This window comes from Herpailurus yagouaroundi, unplaced genomic scaffold (genome assembly GCF_014898765.1).
Source record: "Herpailurus yagouaroundi ecotype Mexico unplaced genomic scaffold, PumYag 161, whole genome shotgun sequence".
Lineage (NCBI taxonomy): Eukaryota > Metazoa > Chordata > Mammalia > Carnivora > Felidae > Herpailurus > Herpailurus yagouaroundi.
Window position 1 is genome coordinate 11039514 of NW_024412402.1, and position 11779 is coordinate 11051292.

Below are 11779 nucleotides of genomic sequence, written 5' to 3' on the forward strand. Positions count from 1 at the left end.
AAAAAAAAAAAAAAAAAAAAAAAAAAAAAAAAAAAAAGGAAAAAAGACAAAGGACAGACACAACCAGGTTCCCCCTTGCCCTGGGAGCTGGGTGGCGCTGTGGCTCCTGCTCCAGACGAATACTGGAGGACAGGCTCCCCAACATCGGCATGATGGGTAAAGAGCCTCCATCTTGGCAGAGCAATGCAAGAAAGGCAGGCCAGCCCACACCCTCTTCCTTCACCCACATGGCCTGCCTCAAAGAAGGCGAGGTGGCATTTTTACATTCACGCCATGGTCTCTCCTTCTCCCAGGGTCTTGGGATAGGGGCTCACAGTAGAAAGCACATTTTGGTCAGCCCAGGGGGCCAAGGGACCAGGGAAAGGCCATATCTAGGAGGGCAGAAGACAGGAGAGCAGAGAGGGCCAGGAGTCACAGGGACACGGAAGATGCAGACTCTGACAGGGCTCGCAGGATGCTGGCATCCCACGCTGGCCACTCCACACGCTTTCCTGTGTCTGAGAGGCCATAAGTGGGAGCTCCCGGGTTTTCAGACGTCTCTCCCACAGAGGCGGCTGGCTTCCCTTCTTCACGTTCTTGCTGCCTACTCTGGCCACCGCGGGTGGGGATGGATCTAGCTTTACTGCAGCCAGTCCAGATGGAAAGGCTGGGGCAAGAGGCAGACAGCTGCCTTACTCACAACCGGAAGCCAAGGAAACCAGGGGAAGAGTCGTTACCGGGGATGGGGCCTTTTAGGGAAAGACAAGACCTTGGAGGAGGAAAGAGCATAGATAGGCACTCAGAAACCAGACCTGGTAACCAAGGCTCTGTAGACACTGGCCCCTGTAGGGGCGGACTTGGTAGTGGAAGAGGGAAGCAGGGAGGAGGACAGAGAAGACTGGAGACTCTCTAATAGCCCAGGGCATCCCTCTCCCACCTGCCAGGTCCATCGACCCCATCAACAGCCAATCTCTCACCTACCCACAGGCAAAGAATTAAGACATAATAGTGATTTTCCCCAAATGAGGGCCTGGATGGGTAAGGAACCAGGGGTGGGACTGGGAAATAAAACAATTTCAGTTTTTACCACAGAACCACTGCCGAAGGAACTGGTGAGCTGTCCCTTCCTCCCCCTTCTCCACACCTCCAATCAAGGTGAGAGAAAAGGAACCGAAGCCTCTGAAGGCAGGAGCAACCCCTCCCCCGACCCTCGATGTTTAATAAATAGAGGAGGTAGGAGAAGGGGGAGGGGTGAAAGGGGGAGCTGGGGGGTTGGTTATAATTCATCATTCTTCAAAGTCCGCTTCTGTCCTGTCGGCTGCTCCTTCTGTTCCGGTTCTGCTGGGAGTGGGGAAGAGCGAAGGAATGCCAGCAGGTGAGACGAAGGTAACTGGCCCCGTTCTGGGCAGATCCTCCCCGCTGGGCCCTACTAGGCTTCCAGGGTGCCCCCAGCCCCATGCTCACCTGCTCCAGGACCTTCTAACTCCAGAGGTTCGGTGTCTGCCTGTTCAGATCCTGCTTTTGGGAGGAAGAGGTTAGCCTCTACAGAAGGGAGGAAGGGACTAATGAAAGGGTTGGCAAACTTTTTCTATAAAAAGACAGATGGTGAATGTTTTAGGGGTTGTGGGCTACACCCGGCTTCTTTGCACAGACATGCTTGTGTGGATATGTAAGAACCTAAAAACGTAAGGACTGTTCACAGCTTGTGGACCTTCTAGAAACAGGCTGTGCCTGCAAGTCTGCCGACCCCTAGGCTTAGCAATATCCATATTCCCAATCACTTTCTTCAACTCACCAGTCTCTTTCTCAGGTTCTGAAATGGGCTTTGCATCTTCAGTCTGGCCTGGAGGAAAACCAGGGGTAAAATGTAGTCCCAGGAGGGAAAGGAGGCCTTCTTCCTGCCCAGTGGCACCTGGAGCCAGGCACCCTGCCCTCACCTGGTGGAAGGATGACCTTCTCTGCTTGGTCACTGGCACTGGCATTGAGGGGAGGCTCTGCCCGGGTTGCATTCTTGTCCTTGGGTCGGGGCCGGGGCTTGGTAAACTTGGCCTTGTTGAGCAGATACTGCACCTCACGGTCCAGGGCCATCATCTTGGCCTCGATGTCTTTTGAGAGCAACACGGGTTTCTCTGTGGCGGGAAGCTTGGCCTGCTCGGCCATGGTCGCATTCTTCCAGGCCTGTGGGTGAGCCCAGGACAGGCTCAGAGCTAGCCCTGGAGAGGGTAGGTTATCTCTGGCCCGGATGAAATACACCCCAGACCGGCCCCAGGCTCTTCCCTCAGATGGCAAACCACTCTACTACTCCTGGCTGTCAGCCCCACGATGGTAAGCAGACTCTTCAGAATGGCATCTGAGGCTCCCCACAAAGGAGTCCCAAACTCATAGCCATGTCTGTGGCTTACAATACTAGGGACCAACTACAGCTGAAGCTCTTGATTATTCCCTGGTCTCTCCACTTCTGAGCTCTGGCTCAATATCACTCTCCACACACCCAAAAGGAAGAGTTTCGGCCTCCTGTGACAAGTTTTCCCTGGCTCACCTTCTGAGCGCAGCTCAAGCCCCAGCTGCTTGGAGCAGCTGCTCTAACCTCATAGGGATGGGCTCTGCTGCTCCTGCAGTCTGACAAAACTCATGGCCGTGACCCTTGCTTGGGGCTAATCAGACGTGGCCTCAAATGTAAATGCCTTCCACCTTCCCGATTAGCTGCCGGGCCAGGAGGCAGCAGCTGCTGAACCCCGGTTTCTCGGCATCTCCTCTCTGCCCAGCATAGCACACCTTGCCAGGTGAGCATCCCAGTAAGTGTTCATGCAGGGATTACCCAGGTTTCGTTGATGACTTTCTCCAGCGTTGTCATCTCCACCTCAGTGAAGATCTGCTCCATCTCTGGGATGAGCCGGGCGCCCCTGTAAGCCAGGAAGGAGACGGTGAGCCCAGGGGAAAGAGGGATCTGGGGTGTGGGCATGGGGCATGGGAAGCTGATGGACCTCCAGGCTTGGCAGGACCGAATAAGGAAGAAAATCGAAGGGGCTGCTCACTTGAGGAACATGCTGGAATGGTTGAGGAGATTATCAAGGGCAGCCAGCCGTTCGGGCCACTTCTTGCGCTCTTCTACCCGAAAAAACAACCCGTGGCATAGCTTCCTCAGCTCAGTCAGCTTCTCCTTCAGCATCTGACGGATGCAGGGTGGGAGTGGGCAGAGGGGGTTGAAGGGATGAGAGCCTGACCCTGGAGCCGACCCCGCGTCTTTCTCCTGGCCTCACACCCCAGCTCTCCTCACCTTCTCTGACCTTCTGCCTGTAAAGAGCAAAGCGAGGGCTCCCATCCCACCCACCACGTCCTGGGAAGCCACTTACCACTGTGGTGGCCCCAAAGCCCTCGTCCTCCAGCCAGGCGGAGGCAGCGCCGAGTTTCCCAGAGATCTCTTCACGCTGCTCCTCTGTGGACACTTCCTGGTACTCGGGTTGGTACAGTTTGTCCTAGAGAGGTGCACACGGGCCCAAGCATGCACCGAACCCCAAGAGCAGGGCTCACAGAGGCAGACCCTCCTCAGACACAGGTCCCGGGGCAGCTGTGTCTCCCAGCCCACCAACCTGGGTCTCAAAGATAAAAGCTTCCAAGCTGTTGGCAGCCTTTTCCCGTTCCTGCTTCTCTAAGTCTCGGGACGTCAAGTCTTGAAGTCTGTGGGATGACAGAAGCAAGCATGAGGGAGAGAGCATGTTGACCTCAGACCCTGGGGCAGACGGCTCTCCCTCCCATGGGTGCCACTGCCCTTACCACCCTGTGCGTGCATGCTCACACAGACACACACACACACACACACACACACACACGCGCGCGCGCTGTGCACAAACCTCTACTCACTTTTGCACTGAGTGGGCCAGCTCATCCTCGGGCAAGTCAGGCAGGTCCAGAACCACCAGCTCCACCCCAATCTCCTCTACCATTCTTTGCTTCCGGGCAGGCTTCTGCTTCTTTTCTTCCTCTGGGGCTGGAGGAGCAGCCTCAGACCCTGCCTCCTTTTTCTCACTTGGCTTCTGGTGGGGGAAAGAAATGAGGAGGTCAGGGGAAGCTCAGGTCCTTCTATTCCCCACAGGCAGGCATCTATTCCCTTCACCTCCGGCTCACCTGGGCCTCAGGCTTTTCCTCGTTTTCTTTTTCTGTGGCCTTTTCTTCCTCAGGAACCGCAGCCTCCTTCGGCTCCGTGGGTGGGGGCGGCGAGGTGTCCTCCGCTGGGGCCTCCGCCTCCTCCTTGAGCTCCGCTTGCTCTCCAGGCTCATCCTTGCTCCCCTCAGCAGGGCTCTCCTCTTCCTCCTGGGAAACAAGAGGTCCCCAGCAGAGCCTATGGATGAATCGCTCAGCCGGCAACGCCAAATCCCCCAGGCTCTGCTGCGAAGGGGCCTGCTGCTCCCAGCACAGCCTGGGGACAGGCAGATGACCATACGGTAACAGGCTGTGCAGACTACGGCAGGCAGTCTGGTCGGAGGAGCAGTGCTTCGAGATGAAGGGAATGTGCCCTGGAGCCCGAGCACAGGGACAGCTCAGGGTCCAGAGGAGGGTATGGTTCACTCGGCAAGGGCCCGGGGAAAGCGGGGAGGGTGGGGGTCTAGTCAGTCCTAGGCAGCTGGAATGCCTGCCCCAATCCCTCCCTGCCTCTGTTGCTACTACCGGGCCCCATTCACCATCCTCCGAGCTCCCCTGGCTCCGTGCTGGCCTTACCTGGACAGCGTCTGTACCATTCTCTTTAGTGTCTGGTGTGGTACCACCTCCAAACAGGCTGGAGATGGTGTTGCCAAGTTCTAGGAGGAAGAAAACCCAAAGACTCAAAGGGGCCACAGCAGTGACACTACCTCCTTGCCCAAGGGCAAGGCCTGCCCGCCTCCCCCAAAGGCACACAAGTATATCCTCTCTCACACATACACGCACACGCGCGCGCGCGCACACACACACACACACACACACACACTCAACTTACTGGTCAAGGTAGATTCCTCCTCTGGGCTGTCCTCCACCAATGTCTCAAACACAGACTCCACCTAGAAACAGGGATTCGAGGTGACGAGACGCACACGCTAACCCACCTCGTCCCCACAAACGTCCTGCCACGGTGGGTGTCTACTCACACACATCCACGTGACCCGTGGCGGTGCTGGCCTATTCCCTCACCCGCCTTCTTCTAAGGGATCTTGAATCAAGTCATCACTACCCCCCTCGATTATGAGCCCTCCTGAGGACTGGGTCATAGCTCCTTCTTTCCCTCATGGCCTTGCACTTCTCCACTTGACAACAGAATGGGCCGTGATTTCCCACAGTACCTTCTAAAAGATGTTAACCCCCAGAACTACTTTTTTTTTTTTTAAGTAGGCTTCATGTCCAGCGTGGAGCCCAGCACAGGGCCTGAACCCACAACCGCGAGATCAAGACATGAGCTGAAACCAAGAGTTGGACTCTTAACTGACTGAGCAACCCTGGCGCCCGCCCCCCTCCCCCCAACCGCCCAGCCCCGAACCATTCTTTGAGAACGGATTACTTGGCCATTCTACAGATCCTGAAATTTACAACATCTGTAACTTTTTATAGGCCCTGACCCACCAGGTCCCTGGTTAGCTGTGTTTAGAGCCAGGACTCATCCACCTCCATAAACCTTTCTCGCTTATCATGTTCTAGTACCAGGTGGAACCGCTCTGCAAAGGCTGGTGGGGCCTGGACCCTTGCCCTGTACCCACGGTCTCATTCTGCTCTCACCCTGATGAGGCTGAGCACGCCACTCTCATCCAGGTTGAAGTGAGCCTTGATGCCCTTAGACTCGTAGTCGGGATACTTCTTGAAGCTCTCACCCACACCTTTTAGCTTCACTGTGGTCAAATTCTGGGAGCCAAATACCCTGGTTAGGGAGGAGAGAGCAAGTCCAGGGAACTCAACCAGCCAGCCTCCAGCCTTTGACTACAAGGCCTCCCAGCACGAAATGTTGGGCCCTCCAGAGAAAATGCTCACCCCAATCCTGACCGCACAGCCCGCTTCCCCCTGTCAGCCCCGTGGCCCCAGATCCTCCCTTCTGGAGCCCCCACCTCGCCCCACCCTCTCACCGAAGATCCTCGGGCCCCAGGAAGCCCAGGTCACCATAGTTGATGTGGAAGTTAAAGTCACGGTTGTAGCGGTTAAAGGTGATGACTTTGCGTTGAGGGTAGGGCCCCATTCGGGAGAAGAGAACACGCTTATTGTGCTTCAGGCTGCGAACCCCAGGCTCCTCCTCCACCTCCCTCGTGAACTCCACCTACACAGCAGGCAGAGAGGAAGCACACTGGAGAGCCAGAGCAGATTCTGGGGTAAAGGTACGTGGAGACCGTCGACTGGCAGAAAACAAGGGTACAGGCTACGGCAGACGAGAGAAACCACCCTCGGTGAGGTGATCAGACAGGCCTACTCACCAGGATGGGGTAGATCACCGCATCTCGCACTACAAACGGCTTCACCTTGAAGGCTTTACTGAGCGCGGCTGCCTGGTACACAGCCCCCATAGCAGCCGCTTCGTCTGCGTTGATGTTCTTCCCCAGTTCCTCCCTGCAAAAGTCCTGCACTTCAGCACGTCTACTCTGGAGCACCCAGCCTGGTCGCCCTCCCCGCAGCCCTGGCCCCAATGCCTCAGCACCCACACTCACTTGCCCACAGCCTTCAACAGCACCTCCTGAACTTTGGGGACCCGAGTGGCCCCACCAACCAGGATCACCTGCTCAACCTCATCCTACAGAGAATGGGAAATGGAACGGCACATCATCAGCCCTCCTCGGCACCGACACATCCGGTGACACTCCCGCCCCCTCCCCCTGCCACCTAACCACTTTCTATCCCACACGCCCCCCACCCCACGCCCACATCTCACTACCCCCTCACCAAATTCATTTCGGCACTCTGGAGGGCCTGCTGCACAGGCCCGGGCACCCGCTCAAATAAATCTGCACACAACTCTTCAAACTCCGCACGGGTCACTTTTGCCTTGAAGTCCACATCATCCATCAGGCCCTCGATCTAGGAGGAGGATGGGGCAAGTCAGAGCGCCCACCCAGGTCCTCCTCTTTGGGGGGGCAGGTCAGAAATCGAGGGAATTGGACTTTGGGAGAATGGTAGGAGGCCTGGGAAGAGGGATGGGCCACACCGCACACCAGGGGCCTAGCTCAGGATGGAGAATATTTGCCCTCGACCAGCCATGAGTGGGCACCTGTGCCATGTGATCAGCGTTGGCACTCAGGACGGTTTTGAGTCGATTCGCCTCCCGTAGCAGCTTGGCCATGGCACGGGGGTTCTCCCGCACATCCTTAGCTCCCTGGCCCTTCCGCTGTTTGTTGAAAAGCCTTGCCAGGTGCTCACGCAGCCGGAGTTCCATCTCCAAGCCCCCCAGGGTGCGGTCAAATCTATCCAGGGAAAAGAGAAAAAGCGTGAGGAACACACAGTGTCCCTTCATCGACCTAGGAACCTCACCTTCCTCCCACGTGGCTGACACCTCAGTGGCAGTTCACGTGCGTATCCAATCCACCGTACTTACTGGGCATTGACTATCTGTTTGTCTCTGGAGATGCAATTAACAGCAAAGAGACAGGGAACCTGCTGTCAAGGAGCTTACAGTCTAGCATCGAACAATTACATGAAAAAAAATGCCAACCACCCCGAGTTATGAGGGAGACATACAACAGCGTTAGAAGACGTAGAAGGGAAATGCCCCCTATTTACAGACGCCATAGAAAGTTCTGTGGAGATGTGATGCCTGAGCTGAGACCTGCAGGATTGAGTGGAGTTAATGGGTTGAAGAGAAAACAACCCTAGATGGAGGGACCAGTGTGCATAAAGACCCTGAGGTGAGAAACAGCCCAATGAATAAGTTCCAAAGGACAGGCATGGTAGAACTCAAAAAGCAAAGGCTCTGGGTAGAGACAAAAGGGAGGAGTCAGAGCTCTCACAGGCCACAATAAAGGTCTGGGACCACTAAGGTTTTTTTTTTTTTTCCTTTGAAAGAGAAAGCTGGTGAGAATGCGGGCACGTGTGAGAGCAGGGGAGAGGGGCAGAGAGAGAATCTCAAGCAGGCTCCAGAGCCAAAATCAAGAGTCCGACGTTCAACCGACTAAGCCATCCAGGCACCCTGCCACTGAAGGCTTTTAAAGAAATAGACTATAATCATTGGCATTTTGGAAACAACCTTCTGGCTACAACATGGAGAAAGAACTGAAGGGGGGCCACAGCGAAGACAGGGAGACCTTCTATCGTAACCCTGCAGGTCAGAGATGATGGAAGCTGGGCCTAGAGTGGTGGAGGAAGAGCTGCACAGAAAAGAACGGCTCAGAAAACCAGACCACGTCACCAGTAAGTACGCTGAAAGTGACAAGAACAAGCAAATGACCGCATCTGACACTGCGCATGGTCAGTAGCCCCACGGATTTCCTAAGTAATAGCTCTCGGTAAGTTCCCTGCCTTCCCAGTTTGGGGAAGCAGGAGGGAAACCCCCATGTGGCCCTTTACAGAGCCCATTTTCCAGAGCATGAGCTAGGCTTCGACCCACAGGCTGTCTCCCCAAACTGTCCCCTTCTCTCTCCATCTTCCCCCGGTTCTTCCAAGAGGTACCCTACAGGGACCGATGCTTCAGGAGAACATTCATGCAGGGAGCAGGAAAAGGAGGCAGCTGCCCCTCCAAGAAGAAACCCCCGACCCGAGGGTGTCTCAGCAAGTACCCACTTACCCCACTCCCCGGATCTGCAGCTGTGGCTGCATCCCCGCCTCCTTAGTCTTCACCGTCTGGTAGGTGACAATGGTGCACACGGTGCTGCCAGAGCCCATGTCATAGAACATGACATTCTGTGGAGACACCGAGACAACTGTCACGGAAACCTTCTCTAACTCCAAGGTGCTGTATCGACTCTCCACTGAAAGCCAAAAAGCCCCAACGCTGGCTGAGAGGGGCCTGGTGTTGCATTTTGTCAAGGGCTAGTCGTGCAAACGAGATGCAAAACAGAGTCAAGTGGTCTCCATCGTCACAGCCAGCCAGCCTCCAAGTCCGGTGAGAAGTTCCTCCCCAGCTCACCTGGGCAGTGGTGTTGATATCTTTCCGGCGGAAGACGCCGTAGCTGAGGGCGGTGGCGGTGTTGTCATTGATGAGCTGTAGCACTTTGAGGCCAGCCATGCGAGCCGCCTGCAGCACAGCTCGGCGCTCGGCCTGATTGAAGAAGGCTGGCACGGTGATCACTGCATCCTTGATGGGCTGTTCTACAGAGGGCAACAGACCAGGGTTCCCACCAGCTCCATACTCAGACGACCCTTTCCGAGTCTTGCTACTAGTGACCTTCTGGGCCAAGTAACTCTTTGCTGTGTGGGGCTATTCTGTGCATTGTAGGATCTCGGGCAGCATCCCTGGCTTCTGCTCGTTAGATGCCAGTAGCAGCTCCCCAGTTGTGACAACCAAAGATGTCTTCAAATATGGCTGGCTGTTCCCTGGGAGGCAAAACTGTCCCACTGAGACCCTAGGGAACCTGGCCACCGCTGGCCCCACCTTAGCCACTCACCTGCAAAATCTTCAGCCAGGGAACGTGAGTAATTGAGAACCATGCCGAGTACCTCCTCAGGTGAGAACTGTAGCTGCCTGTGGGGAGGGGATGAGTTAAAGGCAAGGACAACCATGAGCAGGGGAGCCCATCAGACCCACTGAGCCCACTGTCCCCAGCACAACACTCACGGACTGATCTGGAAGTGCACAGTCTGCCTCTGTGGGTCGAAGCCTAGCTCATGCTCTGGAAAACGGGCTCTGTAAAGGGCCACATGGGGGTTTCCCTCCTGCTTCCCCAAGAGGTGCTGGAAGTAACGCAGTGTCGCCTTTGGATTCTTGATGGCCTGAGAACAGGTAAATAAGGAATATGGCGTGAGGTTCCCAAGTCCGCCATCACCTACCTCTCACATCAGAGGCTGGTAAGAGAACAGGCTCTGGGGTCTGACATCTCTTTTCTGCCCATCGTTTATAGGAAAGGGGTGGGCTGTTAGCTCACCATGCTTGCTGCACTGTCTCCAAAGAATCTTTCGTTTTCTTTCAGGGTCACAGTCACTGGGGTTTTCCTCCGGGATTCCCTGAAAAAAAGAGACACAGGGCCCAGGTGCCTACAGCAGGATGTGGATTCAGGAGCCTCAACACCCCAAATACAATCACTTAGACACCAGCCTGTTGTGGGCCCTCGCAAGAACACACACGGGCTTGGAGCACAGACTTCCCTCTTCCCCCACCCCTGACACTGGGGCCGCCCTCACTTGTTCAAGACAATTTCCATGGGCACTCCGGGTTTGACAATGGCCACCTTCATGGACTCGCTGCCCAGGTCCACAGACATCACTGCCAGCGTGTCTGAAAAAGAAAGAGATTTGTTGATTACCCCCTGTTCCCCAACACTCCTGAGTCCCCTCTAACCAAAGCACTTCACCCTCCAAAGAGAAGGACAGATAGCAAAGATAAAACCCTAGGTTCAGCAACTCAAGAGTCCAACTTCCAACTAAAAGCCTCCTCTCCCACCATAGTTCATTCATCAATTCTTCTTTTGAGCCCACTACTGGGGTACATACCACTCAGTGCCAACAGATCTGCCAAGAGCACAGCCATCAAGAGCCAACAGGCTAGCCTCCTCGGCCTCTGCCTCCTGACGGTGGCTGCCATTGTGCCTCTGAGGGAGGAGAAAAACAACACTTGTAACCGGATGCCCTGAGTGAAGAAGACAGAAACTCATCCCAGAACAGAGAAGCTTTAAGATTCATACTCCACCGTCCCTAGGTAGGGCAAAGGGGCCTACATCCCCCTCCCCGCCCTCCTGATAAGGACCCAGCACTCTAATCACACAAAGGGTCCTGGGCTCCATCCACCACATCCCTAAACAGGGAAGGTACCGGGACAGGAGAAAGGAGACCAGAGCCTTCCGTCCACGGCATAGGCTGTAACTGGCTCACCCTAGCACTGCCCCTGCTGTTAGACACCTGGGGTGCGGCCAGGGATCCCCGCCCAGGGCTCAACTGCCTCCCTACACCTGCAGCTCCCCCGCTGGCGGGGAAAGCCAGGCCGGGCCTGGACGGGAACTGAGAAGTGGTGACGTTGGAGGCTGGGATGTTAGAAGGGCCTGTCTCCTCCTCGGTATCCTTTCGGGTTGTCCCGCCCGCCGCCCGTTCTCCATCCCAACCCCCCGCCCCGCTGCCTACACAGACGCCGTGCCTGCAACGGTAAGATTCCTCGCCGGGCAGGTACCGAGTCCCCCGAGTTCACCTAAGCGTCACCTGGCGAAGGCGGCGGCTCCCACCCCCGGAAACGCGGCCCGGCCCTCCCCTAAAGCGTGGGGGCGCCCCGGGACCGAGCTGCGGGGTCAAGCGCACCGGCGTCCGTGCGGCCCTTGCTCCCGCTACCGACCCGCCCCCGGAGCTAGCACGTTGCCTCTCCTAGGAGGGGTGGCCGGCTCCCATCGCCATCCCCAACCCCGTTACCGCTTGCCTGCGCTCCTGCGGCCCCAGCTCTGGGACAAACGCGGCGGCGGACGTACCCACGAGGCCGGCAGGGCGCCCCCAAGCCCGCGCCCTTCACAACTCCCCTCGGTTTGCAAACTGTTACATTAGCCACCAATCTCTCCGCGGCGTCTCGCGCACCAGCCGGCCCCGGACGCGGCGCGCGCTCATTGGAGCCTCGGCCGCCCGGCCCTGCGCCGCGCGCCGGGCCCCGCCCCCATCGCCGCGGCGCGCGCTCCCATTGGGCCACGTCCTAGGCCCGCCCCCTCCTCCGTCGCCGGCTTCAGGCCGGAGG

General features: G+C 56.7%; 1 protein-coding gene across 8 annotated transcripts; it reads right to left on the reverse strand.

The window, feature by feature from the left end:
• Positions 1 to 1007: 1007 nt before the first annotated feature.
• HYOU1 (hypoxia up-regulated 1) lies at positions 1008 to 11656 on the reverse strand. 8 transcript variants are annotated; one of them, XM_040483253.1, is made up of 26 exons: positions 11474 to 11656; positions 10564 to 10661; positions 10255 to 10348; positions 9999 to 10077; positions 9692 to 9846; positions 9522 to 9598; positions 9044 to 9225; positions 8702 to 8817; positions 7193 to 7385; positions 6868 to 7002; positions 6636 to 6718; positions 6405 to 6537; positions 6063 to 6250; positions 5722 to 5860; positions 4952 to 5012; positions 4696 to 4775; positions 4105 to 4290; positions 3841 to 4013; positions 3570 to 3657; positions 3333 to 3455; positions 3015 to 3148; positions 2798 to 2882; positions 1917 to 2157; positions 1775 to 1822; positions 1444 to 1497; positions 1008 to 1320 (listed from the first exon to the last, which is right to left on the reverse strand). In XM_040483253.1, exons 2-26 carry the CDS (start codon positions 10652 to 10654, stop codon positions 1256 to 1258), a joined length of 3003 nt encoding a protein of 1000 aa, XP_040339187.1. In that variant the 5' UTR covers positions 10655 to 10661; positions 11474 to 11656; the 3' UTR covers positions 1008 to 1255. The 8 variants fall into 8 exon arrangements, with proteins under 8 accessions (XP_040339187.1, XP_040339183.1, XP_040339184.1 ...); XM_040483249.1 differs by having other exon boundaries at positions 1444 to 1521; XM_040483250.1 differs by having other exon boundaries at positions 1444 to 1521; positions 11467 to 11656.
• Positions 11657 to 11779: the final 123 nt, after the last annotated feature.

What these genes read in the sequence shown, in the direction of transcription:
- HYOU1 (XM_040483249.1), bottom strand. Translation starts at nt 10,654, where the DNA reads ATGGCAGCCACCGTCAGGAGGCAGAGGCCGAGGAGGCTAGCCTGTTGG. An exon ending in AGGAAAAGCCTGAGGCCCAG is followed by an intron (nt 4,014 to 4,104) that starts GTGAGCCGGAGG and finishes TTCCCCCACCAG; the next exon opens with AAGCCAAGTGAGAAAAAGGA. An exon ending in AAGTCATCAACGAAACCTGG is followed by an intron (nt 2,158 to 2,797) that starts GTAATCCCTGCA and finishes GCTCACCCACAG; the next exon opens with GCCTGGAAGAATGCGACCAT.